General features: G+C 34.7%; 1 protein-coding gene across 2 annotated transcripts in view; it reads left to right on the plus strand.

The window, feature by feature from the left end:
• The window catches only part of KPNA4 (karyopherin subunit alpha 4), a 58,263-nt gene that overhangs the window by 15,405 nt on the left and 15,695 nt on the right, over nt 1-27,163 (plus strand). For both annotated transcript variants that reach the window (XM_021702581.2, XM_044920193.1), the window contains exons 2-11: nt 8,329-8,373; nt 9,247-9,336; nt 9,448-9,477; nt 9,562-9,614; nt 11,646-11,741; nt 12,693-12,778; nt 17,820-17,906; nt 19,800-19,969; nt 20,056-20,100; nt 23,301-23,432. In XM_021702581.2, the coding sequence (XP_021558256.1) occupies nt 8,329-8,373; nt 9,247-9,336; nt 9,448-9,477; nt 9,562-9,614; nt 11,646-11,741; nt 12,693-12,778; nt 17,820-17,906; nt 19,800-19,969; nt 20,056-20,100; nt 23,301-23,432 (834 nt within the window). The remainder of the gene's footprint in view (nt 1-8,328; nt 8,374-9,246; nt 9,337-9,447; nt 9,478-9,561; nt 9,615-11,645; nt 11,742-12,692; nt 12,779-17,819; nt 17,907-19,799; nt 19,970-20,055; nt 20,101-23,300; nt 23,433-27,163) is intronic.

The following is a 27,163-nucleotide window of genomic DNA, read 5'->3' on the forward strand; positions in this document are numbered from 1 at the left end:
GTAAGAATTTGATTCTGCTTATGAAGACTTGCCCATCACTAGTAGTGCATATGGAACTTTACTACTACTATTAATAAATACCATCTTGAGAAATCATCAGTTTGAGTAAGCATTTAACATTAAGCATTTAAAATTTCCCTTTTATTGTCATAAATGGGAAATGTCATAAACAAAGTTGGAATTTATTTGCTAATTGCATAGTTTGCCAGCATACATGATATTTGGCAAATACATGAATAAGCACTGTGATGGCTGCTTCAAGTGGAAATGAAAGGAGGGAAAAGTGGAAAGGAATGGGAAAAAAGGCTTTTTTTTTTTTTTTAAAGATTATTTACTTGAGAGAGAGAGTGAGCAAGCGTGCAAGTGGGGGGAGGGACAGAAGGAGAGGGAGAGAGAGAATCTCAAGCAGACTCCCCACGGGCATGGAGCCTGGACTCGGGGCTCAATTCCACGACCCTGAGATCGTGACCTGAGGCACCCAGACGCCCTAAAACAGACTTTTGTAGTTACACACTTTTAGCATTTTTATTGGTTTACCATGTTTATTGGCTTGAACAATTATTGTACCTACCAGGTATGTTTAAAATGTGATGATCATTTGGGTTGAAAAATACCAGTAATTCAACTTTTCTCTGAACTGTTCTGTAGATTAGCTTTATATGATTGATTATGATCTGATTGATTGATATGGCTCCTTGCCTACCTTTCTATTCCTTCTGACCTTCCAACGGATCCTGCATGCACCATCTTTTATAATCCCCTCTTTTTGTATATGCTACATTTTCTACTTGGAGTGCCTGTTTCTAGATGAGTTTTCATTTATTCTTAAAGATCCAGCTTATATTTCATTTTTACTTACTGTAGTCTTTCTACCGTCAAGAGGAGTATATACATGTTATAACACATTAGATGAGTAAAGTCAAGTAATGTGTTATAAATGGTGTTTGGCACCAAATGTTTGCTAAATGTTAGGCTTTATTACTATTTTATTATATTTCTCTGTCATAAATACTACCTCCTCAAAGCCACGGATATGCTATGTCTGGTCCACCTTTGTATTTCTAGTGTTTGACAAATAGGTGATTAATATTTGATTGAGTAAATGCTTCCCAGCCAGCTCTAAATAATAATACAGTAGTAAACCATGTTGTGGGGAGGGGAAGGTTATGTATATTTCTGTATATATATAACTGTTTAAAAATTATTTTCTTGAGATAAAATTTATCTTGCATAAAACCCTCTTAAAGTGTACAATTCAATGATTTTTAGTAAATTTTCAGAGTTATGCAACCATTGCCACAGTCCAGTTTTAGAATATATCCCATCATCCCACAGAATATCTCATGCCTGATTAGTCTTTTAAAGTTTTTTTTCTTTTTTCTTTTGGTGCTGTTACCTAAATATTAACATTCCTAGGGGATGGAGATAGGCTGTATGAAATAAAATCAAAGTATTACATTCCTTATCTTCTGTATGACTAACTTTTGAAATTTTCTCTAGTGAGATTGAGTCAGCCAAACCCTCATATTTTACTCAAAAAATTTTAAAATATTTAAATTTCATACAGTATGTTATTACATCATCTTAACAAACGAGTAGTTTTTAGAGTTATGGAGAAAAGCTATACATTGGTAAAAAGTGATTTAGAAATTAAGTAGCCACTAGTTAGAAAATAAGTAGCCATAAATTGGAAAAGGAAGGACTGAACCCTGTCCTCAGTAAAGTGTTTAATCCCTAGAATTTAGGATAGTGATAGACACAGTAATTATTTGTTAAATTAAAAAACTGTATTATGTTCTGTAAGATTCACTTGTTTGAGTTTTTTGATAATTTCTTGTCCCCTTTTGGCTGAATTTAGGATTTTGTATCTGTATTTATTATAAGCAAAGAAATAGAAAAATACTGGATGATCTGCCTAAACTCTACCCCTTACTCAGTCTCTTTCTCTGCCTCTCTCCCCATCCCCCCATTTACAGCCTTTGTCCTTTAGATAGCTCTTTGGCCTATAAATAAGTCTTTGGCCAGTTTGGCAGCCTTTTGGAATTCTAATTGACAGCTCACTGCATCAGTGTAAGTCATGTGAATTCACAACTATTATATTTGCATGTAGTATATAAAAACTCTGCTCTTTAAGATGAGTAAAAACTTAGAAAAATAAGCCTTATATACCCCTTTCATGGGACCCCAGAGAAATAAAAGTCCTCTGTTTGAGTTGGACTTGTGACTTGGTAAATGTCTAAATATCTAATACCACTTTTAAGACTTGCTCTTTTGCGATAAAAAACATGGGTAAATGCTGCCAGGCTGGTGCAGAGGATGTCTTTCTGCTAGTTCATTCAGTCTTCTCTTTACCTTGAAGGTAATAGCTTTTGCTCAAGAGAAGAAAATTCTTTACTTGCTTTCTTGCTCTGTAATAAAGAGATTGTGAAATCTCTTACTTTGCAAATAAATTTCTGTGGGTAGGAATAGCCCAAGGCTTATGTTACTACTACAATGTTAAATTGGTTTGATAAATCCTTTATTAATAGTTCCAGATTATCAGAAACTCCAAATTTAGTAAGATATACTGTAATGGGAAAAAATTCTTTGGGTGTAAATAAAATATTTATGTAAATGTACATATTTAATATTTAATATTTTATTTATGTAACATTTTACTTTAAAAGAAGTTAAAACCCATTATAACTTAATTCCGCTTCTTTAGGTGGAATAGTTACTAATAAAAACTTTTTTTTGACTACAGATACCTGTCCCTCAGAAGTCTACCTTTTATTGAACAATCTTTTAAGTAGTACATTTTACAAGTTGTATTTTCTGTGTGTGAGACATAGGACCCGGTTTTTTGTTGTTGGCTACTAAAGTTGTTTAGTGTTTTTGTATTGTGATAACAGTGCAAAACCCACTGTCTTGATAATAGTACTTTTTCTTTAGTATGAACCATAGGCTATAAGATTGGCTTGAACTTTTAAGACTTGGGGGAGATAATATGGCTTACTGGTTAATTGGCTTTGTAGACCATCTGAATTCTGATCCTCGCTCTCCCACTTCTAGCACTGTGGTCTTGGCCAGATAATTTAACTTCTCTAGTCCTCAGTTTCCTTATTTATAAAAAAAAGAAACTTTTTTTTTTGACCTTTTAAGGCTATAATAGTTAAAGGATAGTGAATGTTGAAACTTTTATTATAGTAGTTGGCTAAGTATTTTTATTCATTTTGCAGCCTATCTTATTTGTATTTTTTTATTGAGTCTTCTTTTTTTTTTAAGGACAAAAGATTCAAAAAGACTTTATGAAAGAAAATGTAAGAGAAAAATACATGAGGGGCACCTGGGTGGCTCAGTAGGTTGAGTGCCCAACTCTTGATCTTGGCTCAGGTTTTGATCTCAGGGTTGTGGGTTCAAGCCCTGCGTTTGGCTCCATGCCGAAGCCTACGTAAAATAAATAAATAATGAAAAAAACACATGAAAAGTTGTTCAATATCATTAATCATTAGAGAAATGAAAAATCACTACATATCTATTAAAATGGCTACATGAGGGGAGCCTGGGTGGCTCAGTCGTTAAGCGTCTGCCTTCAGCTCAGGTCATGATCCCAGGATTCTGGGATCAAGTCCCACATCGGGCTCCCTGCTCAGCGGGAGGCCTGCTTCTCCCTCTCCCACTCCCCCTGCTTATGTTCCCTCTCTCGCTGTGTCTCTCTCTGTCAAATAAATAAATAAAATCTTTAAAAAAATAAAATAAAATAAAATGGCTACATGAAAAAGATTGACCATTTCAAATGTTGTTAAGAATGTGAAGGACTAGAACTCTCGTGTACTGTTATCGGGATGGACAGTTATACAACCAATTTGGAAAACAGTTTGCAGGGGTTTTGGGTTTTGTTTATTTTTTTTATTCAGATACAATTAACATACAATGTTTTATTAGCTTCAAGTGTACAATATAATGATTCAACAATTCTATACACTTTCAGTGCTCATCATGATAAGTGTACTCTTAATCCCCTTCACCTGTTTCGCCCATCCCTCACCCAACTCCCTCTGGCCACCAGCAGTTCGTTTTCTGTATTTTTTTGTCTCTTTGTTCTTTTGTTTCTTAAATTCCACATATGCGTGAAATCATGGTATTTGTCTTTCTCTGACTTACTTCACTTAGCATTATACTCTCTAGCTTCATCCATGTCATTGCAAATAGCAAGATTTCATTCTTTTCTTAGGGCCTAATAATATTTCATTGTGTGTTGTGTGTGTATGTATGTATATATACATATATGTATATACACACAGTACATCTTCTTTATTTATTGATGGGCGCTTGGGAAGTTTTCATAATTTGGCTGTTGGAAAGTAATGCTCCAGTAAACATAGGGGTGCCTGGATCCCTTTGAATTAGTGTTTTGTATTTTGGGGGGTAATTATCCAGTAGTGGAATTCCTGGGTTGTATGATATTGCCATCTTTAGGTTTTCGAGGAACCTCCATACTGTTTTCTGCAGTGGCTGCACCAGTTTGCATGTCTACCAACAGTGCACATGGGTCCCCTTCTTCCACATCCTCACCAACACTTCTTATTTCTTGTGGTTTCAATTTTAGCCATTCTGACAGGTGTAAAGTGATAGCTCATTGTGGTTTTAATTTTCATTTCCTTGATGATTAGTGATGTTGAGCATCTTTTCGAGTGTCTGTTGGCCATCTGGATGTCTTTGGAAAAATGTTCATTCAGTTCCCCTGCCCATTTTTTAATTGGATTATTTGTTCTTTTTTGGTGTGGAGTTGTAGATTACGTTTTTTATATATTTTGGATATTAACCCCTTATCGGATATGTCATTTTATCTTCTCCTGTTCAGTAGGTTGCCTTTTTGTTTTGTTGATGATTGCCTTTGCTGCAAAAACTTTTTATTTTGGTGTAGTCCGAATAGTTTAATTTTGCTTTTGCTTCCCATGCCTGAGGGGACACATCTAGTAAAATGTTTCTATGGTTGATGTCAAAGAAATTACTGCCTGTTTTCTTTCTGGAGTTTTATGGTTTCAGATCTCACATTTAGGTCTTTAACCCATTTTGAGTTTATTTTTGTTTATGGTGTAAGAAAGTGATCCAGTTTCATTCTTTGGGTATTTTTAAAATATATATCTACCAAAACTCAAATGATCATCAAAAGTTCACTTAAACAGAGATTGAATAAATTGGTTTGGTCAAAAATTGAGGTAAAGATTTCTGGACATATGAGATTACCCAGTACGTTTTAGTTTTAAGAAGGAATAATATTTATTATGTTATTCCTTATATATTGAATATATGTTCTAGTGGGGAGAGGGTAACAATAAAGTTTTACATAGCATATTAGCATGTGATAAGTGGTATGGAGAAAAATAAGGCAGAGAAGAGGAGTAGAGAGTACCCTGTGGGAGAGTTTCTAGATGGTTAGGAAGGAAAAGACCTTACCATGGAGATGACATTTGAAAGATGAGAGTGAGCACTGCAGATAGTGAGGGAAGAGCATTACAGCCTGAGGAATTAGCAGTAGCAGTAATAATAATAGATAACACATATACTGTTATGTGCCAGGAGCTATTTAACTCCTTTACATATATTAACTTACTTAATCTTTATAGTATCCTATGAAATAGGTATCTTTACTGTCCTCATTTTATAGATGACAAAACTGAGGCATTGAGAGCTAGTAAGTAGTATGCCTGAAAATTGAACCCAAGCAGTTTGGCTCTGGAGTCCATCCTTAGGAGTTGCTGTATAGTGTATTAGTGAAGGCCTTGAAGAGAGAGAATTTCCAGTGTGTTAGAGGAATAGCAAAGTTAGTGCAGATACAGCAGAGTGAATCAAGAGAATGATAGGAGCTGAGGTCTGAACCGTGGTAATTGGAGAAGGGATAACGTAGGAAGATTTGAGTGGACTTAAACCACTTTAATGACTGGGCTTTACTCCAAAGTGGAGAGCCTTTGATGGTTTTGAACAGGCGAGTAACATGATCTGACAGACTTCTTAAAAAGGGCTTCTTTACTGAGTCCTTCCTCAGAGTCTGGGTACAATTCAAGAGGACCTGGAGAATTAGAAAAAATTACATCTTTATTTTCACTAACTTCTAACAGTGTTTCCTTCATTTAATAATGTAGCCAGTAAACCTCAGTAGTTATTAAAGTTACCTGTGACTTTTTGTCACCACCAGTAGAAAATTATTGTTGCAGGATATCTTGAAATATCATTTAAGGTCAACATTACTTTGAAATTATGGTAGTTATTAGACTCACTCACTGTTAGATCCCACTTAATGTGATAATGAAGCACATATATTATAGTTTTTTTTTCATATATATATATTTTTGACAACTATAGATCAGTATAATTGTTTTTCTTTGTAATCTTATGTATTTCTTATCTCTATTTAAAAATTATATGGGGGCGCCTGGGTGGCTCAGTTGGTTTAAGCGACTGACTCTTGATTTCAGGTATGTTGTGGGATTGAGCCCTCTCTTGGGCTCTGCGCTCAGCGTGGAGTCTTCTGGAGATTCTTTCTCTCCCTCCGCCCCTCCTTCTATTCATGCTCTCTCTCAATAAATAAGTAAATCTTTAAAAAAATAAAAACACTATGTGGAAGGTGTTCATTGATTTCACCAGATTGTCAAAAGAGACTACAGCACTCAAAAAATAAGATTTCCTGTGAGGATTGCTTTGGTTATTGTGATAAGAACGAACTACAGAGAAGGAGGGCAAGAGCAGAAAGAGGGGTACAAGTTAAGAGCCTTTTGCAGTAATCTAGGTGAGAGTTAACGGTGAGTTGGACCAGAGTAGTGACAGAGAAGGTAGTGATATGTAGTTGGGTTTCAGATAAGTTTTGAAGGTTGAACCAGTAGGAGGATTTGGTACGATCGAATGTGTAACGTGAGAGAAAAAGAAGAATCAAGGATGGCTCTAAAGTTTTTGGTCTGTGCCTAGGATAGAGCTGCCATTTGCTGAAAATCCCTTTGAAATTATCAGTAGATCTATAATGCTGGATATGTCATAAATTTTTTGTGTGTGTGTTTTTTTTAAAGATTTATTTATTGGGGTGCCTGGGTGGCTCAGTCGTTAAGCATCTGCCTTCGGCTCAGGTCATGATCCCAGGGTCCTGGGATCGAGCCCCGCATCGGGCTCCCTGCTCGGCGGGAAGCCTGCTTCTTCCTCTGCCTCTCCCCCTGCTTGTGTTCCCTCTCTCGCTGTCTCTCTCTCTCTGTCAAATAAATTAAAAAAATCTTTTAAAAAAAATGAAGATTTATTTATTTAAGAGAGCACACGAGCTGGGGGAGAGGGAGAGAATCTCAAGTAAACTCCCCACTGAGTGCAGAGCCTATCACAGGGCTTGATCTCATGACTTTGAGATCAAGAGTCCAGACACTGAACTGACTAAGCCACCCAAGTGCCCCATCATAAATTTTTTAAACAGTAACATAAGGCTTATAAAAATAAAGATACAAAGAATAAAAGAACTCCTGGTCTCACCTCCCATACGAATCATGCGAGATGAGATAGAGTTATGTATGTTTGTTAAAAATTAAAAGTTTGGTTTTGGATATAAGTTTGAGATCTTTAGTTAGACATATGAGTATTACTTTGTGACTTGCTATTTCTACATATGCCCAGGCATATGCAGTCACTAGAAAGAATGAGGAGAACTTACACATAGAGCTTAAACTTGTATTGTTTCTGAAATTTTGAATGTGTTACAGTAAGCATGTATCCATGTGTTAGGTAAGTTTAAAATGAGAAAACACATGTTAAAAAATAAGAGAATGGTTACAGGATGTGATAGAAAAATTTTGTGGTCATTAGAAATAATGAAAAAGATCTACTGTATTATACCACCATGGAAGGGCTTTAAAAATCTATAAAGTAAGTAAACAAAAATAAGGTAAAGACAGAATAAGTAGATAAGCGTGTCAGAAACACAGTAAAATCTAACAGTGTGTATTTAGAGAAAGAGACTGGATGGATAGGATGAATGGATGGGAAGACACCTTCCCCTCCTTTTAAGCAGTTGAATTTACTAGCCTTGTACATGTATTACTTCTTTAAGTGTCATGATTCATATGGGAGGTGAGCTTATGAGTTGGTTCTTTTATTCTTTGTATCTTTGTATTCTTATAAATGTTACAGTTTTAAAAATTTTATCTAATGTAGAAAATCATGTCTATAATATCTTTATTATGAGTAAAATATGACTATTTACATATGACTAGAAGAAAAGATTATGGGATATACATTAAAATGTTAATAGTCGTTTTCTTGGGTGATGGAAATTGAGGTGATTTTTTAAAAATATTTTTCTTTAATTTCTTGTAGACTATGAGAAGACAACGAAATGAAGTTGTAGTTGAATTAAGGAAGGTGAGTCTGCGTAATATTGAGTACTTCCAAGCATAATTCTAACAACATTACAGCATATATAGAAGATACTAAATGTATATTAATCCCAAGTGCCTACCATTTCTTTTTCTTTTGAAAACTGAAGGGTTTTGACTAAACTTACGCGGGCTATTGAAGTTGCAAGATACAACTTGACCACTCTCCAGAAATGGAGATAAACGAGTTATATGGTGTTTTTCTTCTTTAATAATTTATATAAAGTGAAAGTCTTCTCTATACAGTTATACTAAATAGTTCTGCTATTTACAGGTGTAGTTATACCCTGAAAAGAACTTGTTCTACTTATAAATTTCATCAACTTTTCAAGTATTGAAATTGGTTATCTTTCATGTGTGTAAAAAAAAAAAAAGTTATAGTTGGGATTATCTCTTTAAATTTGTTCCACACATTTTAAGTGAAATTTAAGTGACCGTTGATTTTTGTCTGATTTTGAATTGCCCAACTTTTGCTTTGACTTTGTTTTTAGGTGATAAAGAGAAGCTCCCAGATGATGTATAAAATGGTTTAGTACTTTTAAACAAATATATGTGTTTGGTTCTGGCTTAAACTGTACACTGTCTTTTTTAATCAAAAAATTTTTTTTTTTTTTTTTTTTTTAGTTTGCTTTTACATAGTTCACGGTTCATTAAAAATGTAATATTTGGGGCTTGGGGCTCAAATTAATGTTGCTTAAGTGTTTGAATCACAATTTGGTTTAATTTTCTGCATTTGCATTTTACTTTTAAAAGGCACTTCCCATTTCAGTTTGTAGGCACAGGATTGCCTATCCTTTGTATGAAAGTATTTAGCTTTTTTTAACTAAAGTTCTTTTTTTGATATATATATATTTTTAAGAATAAAAGAGATGAGCATCTCTTAAAGAGAAGGAATGTACCACATGAAGATATCTGTGAAGATTCTGATATAGATGGCGATTATAGAGTGGTAAGTTATTGTTATTCTCTTAACTTAAAAACTACCAGTGAAAAATTTTACATAAATATAGAATTTTAAAGTGACTTTTTAACTTAGTTTTCTCTTTAATTTTTTTCACAGCAAAATACCTCTCTAGAAGCTATTGTTCAAGTAAGTTGAGTTTTTTTGCCCCCTCTTCATTTGTATTTCTAATTATTATGTATCTATATCAAAAATTGTTTTAATTTTTTATAGAATGCTTCAAGTGATAACCAAGGAATTCAATTAAGTGCAGTTCAAGCTGCTAGGTAAGTTAAATTTTGAGGACATATTTAAATTTTATAACTTACCCAGGAGTTCTGTTTGAGTTTTCACTGTATAGTAGTACTGTCACTCATATTAACTTTGATGACAAACAATAAAGAACAGTCCATAGACCATCTACATTTACTTCAAAATTTTTTCTCTGATCTAGAGTATTAAAATTGGTAGCAGTTTTCTAAACTCACAAATAAATAAACTTAAGTTTCAACTTGCATAGCACGTACAGATGCTAGGGAAGAGTTGTTTTGACAGGTTATTGCTATCAATTAATAGAAAAACATTATTTATAAAACTTCACTTTTTATTAACAGGTTTAATTTTATAAAAAGATTTTTTTATCTCCTTCCCAGGTAGCTAATTCTTTTCACAATCTCTATTTTAATTAAATCATAAATTGATTTATAAGCTTACTGTCACGGTGTACAGGCAAGTAGACATTAAGATTTAGGGCTATAAAGTTTCCCAGTGTACTTTCAGGTAGGAATATTAAGTTAGTTTGCATATTTCTGCTGTGAAATCTATGTTCTCAAGGTGTATGCTCCTATATTTTAAGGGGGGAACCAGAGAAACTTTGAGACCTTATTAAGGCATGGTTGTCTCATAGTATAATACAGTCTTTGTTTTCTGTATTTATAAATATAAGAATAATGCTCTGTGTTATTAGTAGGACAGAGACACTTAAGTAATTGATCCTATTCATAGAATTTCATAGTGGGAGAAGATTACACTGGTCCATCCAATATCTTAGCTAGTATACGAATCTTTTATAAAAAAAAAATGTATTAGAGTTTTCCTACTTTCTTTATTCATTTTAAATAACCTAGAACAGATAGGAAAATTACAGAATTAGCAGTGTTGCCTACCATAGGTAAGAACTTTTTAGAGAGGACTTGGTTATGTAGGAAGAAAATCACAGAAGTATTCACATCTTAAAATGGCAAATTAATGTTTATAGATAGAATGATTAAGAAATTGATACATTATGCTCACCATTTTCAGAGTTGATTATTTGAGTTTTGGAGCAGCTTTTCTCAACAGTTCTAAATAAAGCCTTAAGGCCCCTAAGGCCGATATTCTCGAATTATGGTCTTTGGATCTCTAGGAGATCCTGAGACAACTTTATGGGTATACAAGATCAAACCCATTTTCACAATAATACTAAGACTTTGTTTGCCTTTTTCTAATGTGTTAACAATTTACACTGATGTTGGAAAAGCAACTGTGACTAAAACTTGATGGTACCTTAGTGCAAATCAGTTAGACAGTGGCACCAAACTGGTTCTATGTTATATTTTGTAGATATATGCACCATTGTGCACTCAGAAGAAAGAAGGCCATTTCTAAATCTTTAAGAATGTCCTCAATGTAGTAGAAAAAAGTTCTTTTATTAAGTCTGGAACCTAGATTAAGAAAGACTGGGCAGTTTCCTACTTTGTGCTAAGAATTGTGGCATGTGCTATGGAAAATACTGTGAAAAAGTATGTGGTATAATTCTTGCTATGTAAGAACTTTAGAACCTAATTGAGAAGGCAAAGGTATATTAAAAATAGGGTGATAACAGCAAATGTAAGCATATGTTGTGGAAATGTTCTTGGAATTCAGAGAGGATATTGTGAAAATTTACAAACTGAAATGGACTTTGAATAGATAGAGCTTGAATAGACAGAAAACAGGGCATTCCAAGTGTGGGGAATAGGATGTGAAGAGCCTGGAAATGAGATTGAAATGGTAAGACAGACAACTGATCTATTGTTGAATTACAGAGAGTAAGATTAGTTAGTTAGGTAAGATGGAGCCAACCTGTGGAGGACAAAGAGGTTACATTCATTGGGTAGTAAATATGCAGCCATTCCTTGGTTTATATAGGGGACTGATCTGATTAAGCTTTCATAAACATTGCTGTGCAGGGTATTCAAATGGGTGAGGACTTGTGTAAGCTCTATGTCAAATACGAATTTGAATTTAATTATAATATATATCATTAAATTTCACAAGAGTATGTATATCTCTTACAGGAAGCTTTTGTCCAGTGATCGAAATCCACCAATTGATGACTTAATAAAATCTGGAATATTGCCTATTTTAGTTCACTGTCTTGAAAGAGATGACAAGTAAGTACATTATTTTAAGAGGTAATTTAGAATGTATCCTTTGCAGAAGACAAGATTTTGTAGTAGTTTGGTCTTTAAAGAAAAAAGGAAAAGGCTATAAGATAGAGTTGAAAAGCCAGTGATAAACATTGCAGGGTGTGTTTACACCAAGAGGTGAACATAAAGGCCAAAGAGGAACTTGAGAATGATACATTGAACTTTTTTTTTAAAGATTTTATTTATTTATTTGACAGAGAGAGAGAGACACAGCGAGAGAGGGAACACAAGCAGGGGGAGGGGGAGAGGGAGAAGCAGGCTTCCCGCTGAGCAGGGAGCCCAATGTGGGGCTCAATCCAAAGACCCTGGGATCGTGACCTGAGCCGAAGGCAGACGCTTAATGACTGAGCCACCCACGCACCCCAAGAATGATACATTGAACTTTTAAGCTTTGAAAATTGGCAAAAACTAGTTTGGCTGATAAGTACTTGAGAAAACTATTTGGGTAGTCATATTCAGGTATCTAAATAAAGAGTTTTTGGGGCGCCTGGATGGCTCAATTGGTTAAGCATCTGCCTTCAGCTCAGGTCATGATCCCTGGGTCCTGGGATCAAGCTCCCTGCTTAGCAGGGAGCCTACTTCTCCCTCTCCTTCTGCCCCTCCTCCCCACCCCCGTCCTGTTTGTGTTCTTGTGCGCTCTCTCTCTCTCAAATGAAGAAATAAAATCTTAATTTAAAAAAAAAAAAGTTTTTACTAAAAATAGGTGGGACACCTGAGGAAATTGTATGCTTTTTATACTGAGGATCTGTAAATAGTCACTGGAGGTTTAAAAAAAGTGCTGGATGCATAGATAGATACCTTTGAAACAAAATATTTAATAGTTTAAAAAATGCTTGAGGGGAGAAATGGTTGGTAGATACTAGATTTGGGCCAATGTAAAAATCCTTACTGTTTAACATTATTTGTTCTCTGTAGTCCTTCTTTACAGTTTGAAGCTGCATGGGCTCTGACAAACATTGCATCTGGAACCTCGGAACAGACTCAAGCAGTAGTTCAGTCCAGTAAGTTGGTGATTTAACAGATAAAAAAAAGTAAAAAAAAAAAAAAAAATAGTGATTCTCTTAAAAGAATAAAGCTATTTATATTATAAAATAATAGCTACCTAATTACAGGGTAGTTGAAATAGGCCAGCCTAAGTATGTTATTTTGATCATGTTGTTCCAGTGACTGACATTTTCTATTTTCAAAAATTCATTTGATGCTAAATCTGAGAACATTTCCTAATTATAGTAGCAGATTACATTATTGTAGTTACACTTTATTTATAGGACATCATAGAAATAAAGGTGTTTTTCCCATTGCCATACTACTTCTTGGCTTCTCTTAATGAGATTTCCATCATACGCTTTAGAGAAATCTTTTATAAAGTAGTCCTGTTGAAAAATGGCTTGAAATTTTTTCATTGTTATTATAATAGGATTGTTTTTCTTTTATGTTCGAGGAGATGTAAGTGAGAAATTATTATTGGAAGTAATAACCTGTGTATTGTTTTCATGAATACTGTTTAATTCTTCTATCAAAGAAATTAATAATATTAAAGAAGGTACTTTTAAAGTGCCCTTCACACACGTATAAGCAATATACTTGTGTAAGCTTGTTAAAATCTTAAGCATTAATTTCTATATGATTTTAAAGGGGAACAAAGGTGTTATCCAAGTAAACATTTAATTATGTAGACATTTCTGTTGTAATATTACATAGAATATTAATGCTACCTTAAGTCATGATAAAACTGGCTTAATTTGGGGTTTAAATGGGTTTTGTTTTTGGCTTTTTGGTTTTATTTTGTATAATTGATTATTTAGTAAATTTTATAATCTCAAGACAATGTTTTAAGCTCTCACTCTTTTTCCTTTCTGTTTTATGTGGCTTTTTCAAGAGTAGAAGGAGCCTTAGAATTTGTTTTAACACTGCCAATCTGTCTTGTTTTTGAGTAAGGCATGATTGATCTACATGTACTTAAATAGCATTTTTCAAAGTAATATCAGGAGAAAGAAAAAATAGAAGAATCATTTGTTCAGTATAGTAGTATTCTGTTCAGATACAGATCTTTCTCTGTGTTTCCCATCCTTGTTATAAAGCAAGGATGTTGTAAAGCAACAGAACCACTTTCTGATTCAGAAGGTCTCATGTGGTACAGGAATCACTGGCCTGACTAAAGACCCATGTGATGTTAAATTTTTTTAATTGAAGTGTAACTGACATATATAGCATTAAATTAGTTTTAGACATGTGACATAATGACTTGAAGTGTATACACCAAGACATGATCACAGTAAGTCTAGTTTCTCCTATCATCATATTAAATTACATAATATACAGTACAGTATTACTGACTACAGTCACCATGCTATACATTTCATTCCCATGACTTGTTTTATGATTGGATGTTTGTACATCATGACCCCCTTCTATTTCACCCACCTCGCAAAAGCCCTCCCCTCTGTCAACCATGAATCTGTTCTCTGCATCTATGAATTTTTGTTTTGTTTGTTCATTTGTTTTGTTTTTTAGATTCCACTTATTAGTGAAATCATACATTATTTGTCTTTCTCTTTTCTAACTTATTTCACTTAGTACCTCAAGGTCCATTGATGTCCTAATTAAGTATTTCATTTTTTGGTAATGAATGAGAAGTATTCCATTGTGTCTGTGTACGTATGTACACACATCCATCCATCCATCATTGGACACTTTGGTTGTTTCTATATATTGGCTATTGTTAATAATCTGGTAATGAACATAGGGGTGCATATATCTTCAGAGGTTCTAAGTGGTTTCACCATAAGCATATTTGCTGAAAGCATTTTTCCTCACATAACTAATTGGCCATAAGGCAATTTTGCCATAAAAGATATAAGAATAACTGGTTGACGGTTTGATTTGATGGTTTCTTGGTTTCATCAGCTAGCTGACAGTTTGCTTTCATGTCTGCATTGACACACTACTCCTATTTTTATATTAAATAAATCTTAGCCCTTGTAATAGTCTGTACAGTGGCATAGAGTTTTGAACGCACACTTCTCATAGAACTTTGGAACATCTGTCAATAGACATGTGGTGTAATATGCTGAGAACAGAGAACAGTGTAGAAGACTTTCACAGTGCAATACAAAGCTGTTACAAATATGCATCCTTGTATTTAGAAACTGGTATCTCTCTTAAGGAAGAAAGAAATTTTAGCAAAAAATGAAAACATGTGATGCCAGATGAAGAGATGAATCAACAAGCAAAAAATTATATATATATAATGTTATAAAAGGAAAACTTTGAGGACAAGTGCTTAGGTACAGTCTGCAAAATAAAAATCAATTATTTGCATAGAATTGCATGAATCTACATACATTTTTTAAATGTATTCAAATGTTCTATATTTTGCAATAGTCTTGTTAATTTTGTTAATGCATTTTTCATGTTTCATTATGTCCTTTTTAATGGATGGCTCTCTTTTATTTTTGTGATTTTATCTTTTATGGCATAATTGCCATATGGCAAATTAGGTATAGGGTGAAAATGTTTGCGGCAAAGATGCTTATGGTGAAAATACTGTGAACTATTCTTAAATTTGTTTTCATTTGCTTCAGATAAATACCCAGAAGTGGAATTGCTGGATCCTATATTTTTAGTTTCTGTATTAGTTTCTTCTATTTTTAGTTTTTTTTATTAGCCTCCATACTATTTTCCATAGTGGCTGCACCAATTTATATGCCCGCTGGCGGTGCACGAGGGTACCCTTTTTTTCCACATCCTGTCCAACACTTGTTATTTCTTGTCTTTTTGATTCTAGCCATTCTGACTGGTGTGAGGTGGTATCTCATTATGGTTTTGATTTGCATTTCCCTGATGATGAGTGATGTTGAGCATCTTTTCATATGTCTGTTGGTCATCTGTATGCCAGTGCTTTCGGCACTTTGAATATATCATACCATTCCTTTCTGGCCTGCAAACTTTATTCTGAAAAATCTCTGATAGTCTTATGGGGCTTTTCTTGTACGCAACAAGTTGTTGTTCTATTGCCACTTTTAAGATACTCTCTTTAACTCTTGACATTTTAATTACAATATGTCTTGGTGTGGCTCTTTTTGGGTTCATTGTATTTGGAACTTTCCTGGCTTCCCAGATCTGGGTATCTCTTTCCTTCCCCAAGTTGAGATAGTTTTTAGCCATTATTTCTTCAGACAAGTTTTCTGTATCTTTCTCTAGACTCTCTTCTCCTTCTGGGACCCCATTATGGGAACGTTGTTCCACTTGATGTTGTCCTGGAGATCCCTTAAGCTATCTTCACTTTTTAAAATTCTTTTTTGTTTTGCTGCTCTGTTTAGGTGAGTTCCACTGCCCTGTCTTCCAGGTCACTGATCCTTTCTTCTGCTTTATCCTTATCTGTTGTTGAATGCCTCTACTGTATCTTTCAGTTCAGTTATTGTGTTCTTCAGCTCTGTGACTTTTGTTTGTTACTTTCTTATATTTTCTATCTGTTGAAATTTTTTCTGTGTTCATCCATTTTCTCCCGAGATTGGGGAGCATCTTTATGACCATTTTTTTGAACTCCTTATCAGGTAAATTAGCTCCATTTCAGTAAAGTTTTTTTCTGGGGTTTTATTTTGTTCTATTCTTCAGTTTACTTATTTAACTTGACTTTCTGTGTTTGTTTTTATGTATTAGGTGAAACAGCTACCTCTCCCAGTCTTGAAGGAATGATCACAGGAAGACAGCATGTGTTTCAGTCAGCTGTCTGTGCTATACTTTGGGGATGGTAGCCTGCCACAGATTGTTTCACTCTTATGGAGCGCAGAAATGCAAAAGACCCCCCTATCCCCAGCTACCACTGCCAAGCATTCAAAGGGTGTCCTTTATGTGGACTTTGTGCTCCTGCCAGTTTTGGCAGGACCACAGGGGCCTGCCAGGCCAGGATGAGCCATCCCACTGGGTTTGGTGGGGTGGAGCTGTAACAGTGCTCTGCACTGGAGAGTGCAGGGGTGGTACAAGTATCGTTAGCAAGGTGGAGTGTGTAAAAAATGGCACCTGCCAGCACCTCCATCCCTGGAGAAAGTTCCAGCAGACCCTCATCCCTTAGGCAGTTGCTTTAAACTTAGCCAGTGAACCTCCTTTGCATATGCTCTAGGCACTTTTCAGCCCACTGCTTTTGTGCTGAATCCTGGGGCATGTGGGCAAGTAATCTCATAAGAGCATAGTCCTGGTTTCCTACAGACCTTTGGGTCTCTTGGATATTAGCCCTATTGGTTTTCAAAGCCAGACATTTGGGGAGTTTGTCTCTGGTGTAGGTCCCAAGGGTTCCGGTGCCTGATTTGGGGCTCTGACCCCTTGCTCTTCAGGGATATGCTCCATATTTATGAAATCCCTCCTGCTTGTGGGTCACTGCTAGGTTATAGGGCATGGCTTTGTTAGGACCATAGTCTCTGCCTCTCCTGTCCATCTCAGTGTGACCTTTTTATCATTTGTTGTGAAGGAGCTGTTCAGCTAGTTCTATAGGAAGCATTATTGTATATGTAGCTATAGATTTGGTGTGTCCATGGTAGAAGGTGAGGTCAGCCACCATCTTGAACTGCACCCTCCTGTTATTTTAAATTTCTGTATTCAGAACTTACTTCAATAGTTGGGAGTCCCTTTTTTTTTTCTAAGTTTGAGAATAATGCTTGAATCTATAAGGAATGAATTACTTATTTATTTTTAAGAATTGATTTTTAATTTGGAATTTTATTCAGGTTTAATTATGAATGAAAATTTACTAGCTCAATTTGATATTTATATGTTAAAACTGAGATTTTGATGCTGAATAAGTGGCTTGCTGATCACAAATTTTCCACTACTGTTACTGGAGTGAAAATCATTTAATAAATATATATTTTAAATGTATTTTTGATAGGGTCCTTTCTTCTTAGATTTCAGCCCAAAAAAAGATTGATTTTTGGTTTAGAGTATAATATCTTCAATCCTTTTTTTTTTTTTCAATATTATTGAGATGTAATTGGCCTCTAAGACTGTCTTTAAACTTAAATGTTAATTTATGTTTTCATCCTTCAGATGCCGTGCCACTTTTCCTGAGGCTTCTACATTCACCCCATCAAAACGTCTGTGAGCAAGCAGTGTGGGCACTGGGAAATATTATAGGTTTGTATAAAACTTGTAATACTAGTTCTACAATTGTTGTTGTCATATACTGTGTAATAAAAATGACTACTAGTAGGTGAAAAAGAAAAACAGTTTGTCTTTTTCAGGACTGGATCTTGTGAAATAATTTATAGAAATTATAGCTGTTTTAAGTATAAACCTATAATAAACAGGATGAACGTTTTTGTTGCTTATCTTTTTGTGTATCGTCCACTCTTTTTTTTAGTATATAGTCAACTCTTAATTCTTTGAATAATTAGGAAATATGTATGTGATAATAGATCTCCTCTCCCTCCTTTATTATGTTGATGGATTCATTTTATTCCCTAACTTTCTCCATTGTCATAGAAATAATAAGAAAAAAGAAGGATGCACAACGTAAACCAACAATTTTTCTCCATAATGACAGTTCTTAAAAAGAGTCTTAATTGAAATTTTTACTATCTTTCCTGGATTTTAGTACAGTAAAATACAGTAATGTTATCCATTATCATCATAGGTCATCATACAGGAGGTGTTTGTAGCTTATAGGCAGTGTCATTAAATGTTGAATACCATGATTATCCTACCTTTCAGGTTTTCTCTGGCATAATTGTAAGAAGAATAATTAAAGACAATTCTAATATTTCAAGATTTGTTTTTAATCTAGAGACTAACTTTACCCAAACTCAAAAATTTGAAGAGCTATCCTCCAGTGAGTGGAGAATGGAAAAAAAATCTGGGGTCTGAACTGTATTATGTCCCTTGATGTTAGAATTTATTGTTCTTGCATGGATGTAGTCGATAATTACTTTCATGTACCTCTTCTATATTACTTTTGGGGGGCCAAGATAGAATGCAGGGGATCGTTCGTTCCACAATTAAGAGTTTTAAAATGGGAGAATTTCTCTGTAAACTGTTCTTCACATATGGTATATTGCTATTAGGAATGCTATCTTTTGTGTATCCAGATTCCTTCACCCCTTTGCTTTTATACCAAATTTTAGATTTAGAACTATTAATGCAGCATCTTGATCTTTGGTTTTTAATTCCAGTAACATTGTAGAATAATTAGGATACATGGATGCCAAAAGAATAGGCATTTTTATCTCCAAATATTACAGTGCTAGGAAAAGGGTTTTCCTTTTATAGAATGTAATACTTAACATGGCTTTAATGCTAGAAATTACAGTGATGCTATAGATACAGAAATTACATTTGGCAGTTCTCTAAGGCAGCGATTCTCAAACTTTAGCCTGTTTTCAGAATCATATGAAAGGGCTTGTTAAAACCCAGAATTCTGGATCCACAGAGGTTGTTTAACAGATCTGGATAGGGCCAAAAATTACTGTGGGAACCACTGCTCTAGGGATATTGGTTCATCCCCTCATTTTTTTGACATAGTTTTTTATTTTTTAATTTTATTTTGGACATAGTTATTTAAATGTGTAGAGTAATTCATAGTTAATACTTTTGGTACTCTGATACTGGATCATAAGTGTAAATTCTATATTTTTTTCTAGTATTATTTTGATACATATATATATTTTTTAATTACGTGAAAGTTTGTTAGAGAGTACCATTGAGAGAGATAATAAAAGCAGCAGTTCTCTGCTCACAAAGTACTCTAAAGGATCCTTAGGCTTCTAATTTTGAATGGCATAAAAACATAGGTGAACAATTTATAAACCGGAATATGTGAATAACGTGCAAAAAATATCTTAACTACTTTATGTTGCTTCTCTTGGCTCAGAGACCTAAAATGAGAACTTGGTTATTGTCTGAAACTTCTATATAAAACTAAATAGTGTATCTAGTTAAAATACAGAAAGCAGCATATTGAACCAGTGTTTTATGTTTTCTGAATTGCTTATTGTCAGTGTATTTTATTGAATTAATCATTCCTTCCTACAGGTGATGGGCCACAGTGTAGAGATTATGTCATAAGTCTTGGAGTTGTGAAACCTTTACTTTCCTTCATAAGTCCATCTATTCCTATAACATTCTTAAGAAATGTTACTTGGGTAATGGTCAACTTATGTCGCCACAAAGATCCACCACCCCCAATGGAAACCATTCAGGAGGTAAACAGATGTTTTGTTTTTTGTTGTTTAACTAAACTAGATACCATTATGTATATGTTTTTAAATCTATATATTTCTCTCTTCAGATTCTTCCAGCTCTTTGTGTCTTAATTCATCACACAGACGTAAATGTGAGTATTTTTCATGTGTATAATATATATGTCTAGGGTTGCCCTTCTGACATAGAGAAGAAAATGTTATACTGGACATAATGTTCGTGTACTCAATTAGATTTTTCCATTTCAAGAGTTGTAATAACATGGCTTGCTATTATTATATTTACTTTGTGTTTACCTATATCACAAAATATAATTTACAGTGAAGAAATGAAGCCTAACTATATTTTGGTATGGGCAATAGCATATGTGGAGAGTTGGGGGGAGTAAAAACTCATTTTGGAAGTTCTTAAAAGTTGCCAGTTAGTGATCTCCCTCACTAAAATTATATCTTTTGATTGGTCAAGAGCTTTTTATGGAAGCTCATTTTGATGGCCTGGCCAGTGTTTGAGAGACTACATAGGCCTAATAGTATTTCATTTTTTGAAAGATAAAAAAGAGAAATATTTGTGCCTTTATGCATGGGTTTGTATTCATATGCAGACACCAATCCAAGAACATCAGTTGCTCTTTATTTTTACTATATTTTTCCATCTACAATGACTTTGATAGTAGTTTCACATGTTAAAGAGAGAACTCGTAAATATCCAAACAAGAAAAAAAATAGTGCAGACTAGATTTTAAGCATAATAAATATACCTTATTCATTCTCACAAACACAGATGGCAAAGGAAAAAGCGCCTCAGGAAGTATAAATGAGGTGGGAAACTGACTGCTTATAAAACCAGCTTCGCCATCGTGTTAGAAAAGCTAGGAGTATGACGGGTAAAGGAAATCACAGGAATACAGTGCATAGCAACATTCAGGAACTTTGGTTCCTTAAAAACAGCTTGGTGTGATGACCAGTGTTTGATAAGCTGCTTCATTACTTTTCAGTTTCTAGGGTAATACCATTTTTCCAGGATCTCTCTAAAGCATATGGAACAAATTAAAGTTAGAATTATACTACGTCAAGCAGTGACATGATGTATAAAATTCATTAGATGAACATGATCCTTGCTCTAAAGATATTTTGTTTTAGATCCTGATAATCTAGAATCCTTAAAATATATATATGTATATATATAAGCCATTTTGGGGTTTGGCTCCTTAGTGCCAAGTGTTTTTATTAAATTACAAATTTCAATATTTTACTTTTAATTAAGTTCCAAGGAAGGTTAATCTCAAACTTTATACCTCTACCAAAAAACCAGACATCTTGGTTGACCTTATTCAGAGATTGTATTGTGTTCTTTCCACCTGTTTACCCCAATCCAGTTGAGATTGTACCTCGGTTTTCTTGCTTTTAATGTATCTTGAATTTTTCAAGCCAGTCTCATTGTTTTTTAGTAGCACGTTTACTAAGTAGTTTACTATATAATAATGTTTACTAAAAATACAGTCTTCTTAGTAAACGCTTAACAACAAATTCTTAAACCAGACCATAAAAGAAGTAAAAAATAAATAAAACTGCTTCCACAAATCATAGTGAAACACTGAAATTACACTGTGGTAGTTATAATTAGTAAATTTACCATAGAATGTTAACTTTGATACAAGAAGTATATGTGAGGTCAAGTCTATTTAAATTGTGATTTTGATGTGAGCATATTCATGATGTTTAGTATTAGGCCTTTAAAAAATTGTATCTGGATTTTATGTACAGTCGTGGAGAAGTATCTTGAAATATATTGCCTATATCAACAAATTTTGGCATATGTTGGGATTCTGGAAAAAAGATTTACATTTGTAAATAGAAATTTAGTTCTTTCACATATTTTGATACCACTTTATGTGTGTGAATTCTTTCATTTGGTGTCTTCTTTTTAGATTAAAAATAGCCGAAGAACTTTATTGAGTTTTTGAAAGGAAAAATGGCACAGTGTTGTCTTCTCCTTCTAGGAGATTCTCAGATGTTTTAAACATAACATTGGTTTAGAATTTAAAAGGTTTCAAACCTTTCTGACTTGTCTTTTGATACGTAATTCATTCCAGAAAGGCTCCAGAAGTAAAGTTCCAGGCACAATTATTATTCCTGTGTCTTTGTCACTAACTGTGCTATTTATGCAGCAGTTTAACAGTTGTCATTCTTCCTCTTGGATATAACTTCTAATTATGATTTAATGCAAAAGAAAGATGAAACACAGTGGCCTGCTGAACTTCACAATAAGGTTCATTAAAAATTATAACATTTCGGGGCACCTGGGTGGCTCAGTCGTCAAACCTCTGCCTTTGGCTCAGGTCACGATCCCAAGGTCCTGGGATCGAGCCCCGCATTGGGCTCCCTGCTTGGCGGGAAACCTTCTCCCTCTCCCACTCCCCCTGCTTGTGTTCCCTCTCTCACTGTCTCTCTCTCTCTCTGTCAAATAAATAAATAAATAAAATCTTTTTAAAAATTATAATACTTCATTTGATGTTAATAAAAATTATAACATTTAATGTAGTTTAATTTTTATATAATTTAATTGCAGAGGGGTTTTTTAATAAATAGTTTTTTGGCAGATGCTGTAAATTATGCATTTTCTTTTTTTTACTAGAACGTTTTTTATTATGGATCATACAGATTGACCCATGGTTGCTTTTAATGTCTTGATCTGCAGCTGTGGGATGCTTCCACTATGAGAAGTTGCCTCCAGTTTTATAAGGCAAAGCAAACTGGTTGGAAAAGATGAAACTACTATACTTCTAAGACTGAAATATTGGCTTTAGACATACCTACATGATACCAGTGATACTAGAAAACAACTTGAATGTATACATCTAGCCCCAATGTTTTGAATCACTGTGTATGTTGAATACATTCAGTATTTACAACTATATGTACTTACTACATGTCTTTGGACCTGTTACGCCTCAGTGTGAGCATTTGAGAAAGGCAATGTCTTTTTCTCCTATTTCATGTACAGTGTAGTGTGTATCTTAGTGAATTAAGACTGGATACTAAAAAAAAAAAAAAAAAAGACTGGATACTAATCTGTGGTTGGGATCATAATTAACTGAAGCATCCTAAATATGGCTAAAAGATGCACATACTTGATACAGACATTCAGAGATAGATGATGATGTTTAGTATTATAGAGCAGATTAAGATTTCAGTGAATTGAGGTGAGACAAGAAAGGAAGAAAGAAGGTCGTGAAACAATCATAGATTAACTATAACTAAGTTAATTGTAGTTAAGAATTATTAAAGTGACAAAATATTCAAAGGCTGTTTGAATTTTCATTTTATCCATTAGATATTGGTAGATACAGTCTGGGCCCTCTCTTACCTTACTGATGCTGGCAATGAACAGATACAGATGGTAATAGACTCTGGAATAGTCCCTCACTTGGTTCCTCTGCTCAGCCACCAGGAAGTTAAAGTTCAGGTGAGTTTGTTGTTGATAATAATATAAGGTGTTTTGTTTACCACTAATTTGCTTTAAGCATGGCATTCAAAAATAGACAATTTCAGGGCGCCTGGGTGGCTCAGTTGGTTAAGCGACTGCCTTCGGCTCAGGTCATGATCCTGGAGTCCCTGGATCGAGTCCCGCATCGGGCTCCCTGCTCGGCAGGGAGTCTGCTTCTCCCTCTGACCCTCCTCCCTCTCATGCCTTCTGTCTCTCGTTCTCTCTGTCTCAAATAAATAAATAAAATCTTAAAAAAAAAAAAAAAAAAAATAGACAATTTCATTAGTTCAAAGTATATTTCTAGCCTAATAACATATCTTTTTTAAAATCTTTTTTTCTTTATTGAAGTATAGTTGACACACAATGTTACATTAGTTTCAGGTATAGAACATAGTGATCCAGCTTCTCTATAAGTTATGCTGTGCTCATCACAAGTATAACTACCATCTGTCACAATATAATGCTATTACAATACCACTGACTGTATTCCCCATGCTATACTGTGATCCCTTGACTTAATCATCAAATTACTGGAAGCCTCTATCTCCCAGTCACCTTCACCCATTTTGCCCATCCCCCCACCTCCCTCCTGTCTGGCAAACATTAATTTGTTCTCTGTATTTATGGGTCTGTTTCTGCTTTTTGTTTGTTCATTTTGTTTTTTAGATTCCACATATAAGTGAAATCATATGGTATTTTTCTTTCTCTGATTTACTTAGCATAATACTCTATAGGTCCATCCATGTGGTTGTACATGGTAAGGTCTCATTCTCTTTATGGTTAATATTCCATTGGTTTGTGTGTATGTATATATATACACACACACGCACACGCACACATACCACGTTTTTATCCATTCATCTATTGATGGACACTGGGTTGCTTTCATATCTTGGCTATTGTAAGTAATGCCACAGTAAACATAGGGGTGCATATATCTTTTTGAAATAAAATAAGAACATATTTTTGAAAAGAGTGAGGTATTAAATCCACATTTTAAAGATGGAGAAAATGAGGTAAGATTAACAAGAACCTTCCCCCCTCCCCTTCCCTTTCCCTACACCCCACCAAAAACCCCACCCCAGGGCATCTCCTTTATAGATTACTGATTTCTAACATAGACCTAGGAAATTCGTATGTTAACTTGGGTGGCATTTGAAACAAGTACTGATACTTTATTTTTTTTCTATTTTTTATTTTTCTTCATTTTTCCTACTCTTTTCCTTTTCTCCCCTCTTTTTTTTAACTCTCCGTACTGTACTGGGCAAGCTTAGTTAATGCCTAGTTTCATTGGCACTGTGATAAAGGCTTTATACTGAAATATGCTGCTTAGGGGCTTCCTAAATTGTTTCCTTTTAGTTACTTAAAATCTTTTTTTAACGGGGCACCTGGGTGGCTCAGTTGGTTAAGCATCTGACTTCATCTCAGGTCATGATCTCTGGGTCCTGGGTCCTGGACCAAACCGCCAGGCAGTTCCTTGCTCAGTGGGGAGTCTGCTTGTCCCTCTCCCGCTCCTTCTAACCCTCCCCCCCAAAATAAATAAATAAAATCCTTTTTAACTTTGTTTTATCCTTTTATTATTTTTAAATCCTTCCATATAAATATTCCAAACCTGCATCTAGAAAGAGCCAAAAAAGAGAGGGTGAGAAGTTCACACAAATATTATAAGTAGTTAACTGTCAAACTGCAGTGGTAAAGGGAGATAGAGCAAGCTTTCCTATCCTTCCGAGGTAAATAGTATGCTTTAATCATGATGACTTACTGTCTGTTAGCAATTATTCATAAGGAAAACCGTTAACCTAATTAACTATTTTTCAACCCTGGGTGGACATTAAAATCAACTGTGAAGCTTGAAGAAAAAAAAAATTTTTATTTCCCTTGCTTGACCCCTAGAGATTCTGTTTTAATAAATCTGGGATATTTCCTAGAGACCTGGGCTTTAAAAAGCTCTTCAGATGATACTCATGGACGATTGGAATGGAGAACACAAACCTTAAAAATTTAAAGCTGTTTAAGGAACGAGGGAAGACTTAGCTAAATTCAGGAATAGAATAAATAGTTTGCCATTTAGGGGTATTTGTAGCTCATTTAAAATATTTTAGTAGAGGGGCGCCTGGGTGGCTCAGTCGTTAAGCATCTGCCTTCGGCTCAGGTCATGATCCCAGGGTCCTGGGATCGAGCCCCACATCGGGCTCCCTGCTCCGTGGGGAGCCTGCTTCTCCCTCTCCCACTCCCCATGCTTGTGTTTCCTCTCTCACTGTCTCTCTCTCTCTCTCAAATAAATAAAATCTTTTAAAAAAATAAATAAAATATTTTAATAGAGGCACCTAACTGACTTAGAGGAGCATGCGACTCTTGATCTCAGGGTAGTAAGTTTAAGCCCCATGTTAGGTATAGAGATTACTTAAAAATAAATAAGTAAACTTTGAAAAAAAGTTAATAAAATACTCATACTAGATATTAAGTTTGCATTTCTTAAGCGTGGTACTTATGTCTTGGTATGGGTATTTGTTTTTGGTTTTTTTTCAGAATGCATCGTTAGTTTTAAATTGGATTTCATTCAGAAATAAGGTTGGAATTTTTCTTTAGCAGCTGTCAATGTTCTGTACTTTACATGATATCTAGTAGAGGTTTTTAAAATTTTTTTCAACTTTAACTCCATAATTTAGGAAAAGAGAATAATTGTAATGAACCTCCATGTAGATTTTCTCTATAACCTTGCTCACTCCCTCCCCCCCAAATTATTTTGACACATCCCAGATAGTATATAATTTCATCCAGCTTCTCTTAAAAAATAAGGCTATGGGGGCACCTGGGTGGCTCAGTCGTTAAGCGTCTGCCTTCGGCTCAGGTCATGATCCCAGGGTCCTGGGATCGAGCCCCGCATTGGGCTCCCTGCTCCGCGGGAAGCCTGCTTCTCCCTCTCCCACTCCCCCTGCTTGTCTTCCCTCTCTCGCTGTGTCTCTCTGTGTCAAATAAATAAATTTAAAAAATAAATAAGGTTACGTGTTTTTACATAATCACAGTACTGTTAGAGTATTTTTTTAATTTTAATATTAAAACCCAATCATTATCCAAATTTTACTGATTGCTTCGTATTTTTTCACAGTTTGACCAAATCAGTCTCCAATTGACACACTGCATTTGGTAGCTTTGTCTTTGTTTCTTTATGTTACAATTTTCTTTTATTTTTCTTTCCCCTTTTAAATTTATTTGTTAAAGAAGCTGGGTCACTACAAAACATTTTTAAAAAATTAAAGAAGACCTAAATAAATGGAAAGACATCCATGTTCATAGATTAGAAGACAGTGTTGTTAGGTTGGCAGTGCTCCTCACATTTACCTACAGGTTAAATGCGATTCCTCTTGGGGCACCTGGGTGGCACAGTCAGTTAAGCATCTCCCTTCAGCTCAGGTCATGATCCCAGGGTCCTGGGATGGAGCCCTGTACTGTGTCAGGCTCCCTGCTCAGCGAGGAGTCTGCATCTCCTTCTCCTTTTGCCCCTCTCCCTGCTCGTTCTCTCTCTCAAGTAAATAAAATAAAATAAAAAGACTCCAGATACAAACCCATATATTTATGATCAATTGATTTTCAACAAAGATGCCAAGAAAATTCAATTAGCAAAGAATAGTCTTTTGAACAAATGGATCTGAGACTACTGAGTATCTACATGTAAACAAATGAAATTAGACGACCCCTATATATAAAAA

This window comes from Neomonachus schauinslandi, chromosome 1 (genome assembly GCF_002201575.2).
Source record: "Neomonachus schauinslandi chromosome 1, ASM220157v2, whole genome shotgun sequence".
Lineage (NCBI taxonomy): Eukaryota > Metazoa > Chordata > Mammalia > Carnivora > Phocidae > Neomonachus > Neomonachus schauinslandi.